At 42.4% G+C, this 432-nt stretch overlaps 1 protein-coding gene across 2 annotated transcripts in view; it reads right to left on the bottom strand.

Annotated features, from left to right (window-relative positions):
• KPNB1 (karyopherin subunit beta 1) overlaps positions 1 to 432 on the bottom strand; it is a 21,673-nt gene that overhangs the window by 1,862 nt on the left and 19,379 nt on the right. Inside the window, exon 18 of one of the 2 annotated variants that reach the window (XM_035889848.1) lies at positions 177 to 338. In XM_035889848.1, the coding sequence (XP_035745741.1) occupies positions 177 to 338 (162 nt within the window). Of the gene's footprint in view, positions 1 to 172; positions 339 to 432 lie in introns of those variants that run through there. The other variant, XM_009634212.2, reaches the window with a different exon arrangement.

Below are 432 nucleotides of genomic sequence, written 5' to 3'. Positions count from 1 at the left end.
TCGGTTTGTGATTTGTTCTGCTGTACAAGACCACAGATGGGGCTTGTTTACAGGAAAATAAATGAGAAACAACCTTCGAGAGAACAAGGCTTTTGCGAAGCATCTCTTTCAGGCTCAGGAGTTTAGCCAATTTCATAATTATGCAACATGAAAAGGAGGTGGGTGTAATCTCTTACCAAGCTTGATTCTTCAGTTTTCTCAGTTCTTTAGTCGCCCAGGTAGCGAGGGTTTTTGTTTTGTTCGTCTTGGATCTTCTTCCTTCAGTTAGCAGTTCATGTATCATGGGTCTAGCTTCTACTAATTTCAGTACATCTTTTCCAAATGCTGTACACAAATCTCTGAAGAAGAAAGAGAGGCTCTGAGGCTGAGCGCCACAAACAGATGTGCCAGTACCACTCCGATCAGCTCTTGCTAGCAGAAAGAAATCTGACT

Source organism: Egretta garzetta, unplaced genomic scaffold (genome assembly GCF_000687185.1).
Source record: "Egretta garzetta isolate BGI_Z169 unplaced genomic scaffold, ASM68718v1 scaffold942, whole genome shotgun sequence".
Taxonomy (NCBI): domain Eukaryota; kingdom Metazoa; phylum Chordata; class Aves; order Pelecaniformes; family Ardeidae; genus Egretta; species Egretta garzetta.
This window is presented reverse-complemented; position numbering and strand designations above follow the sequence as displayed.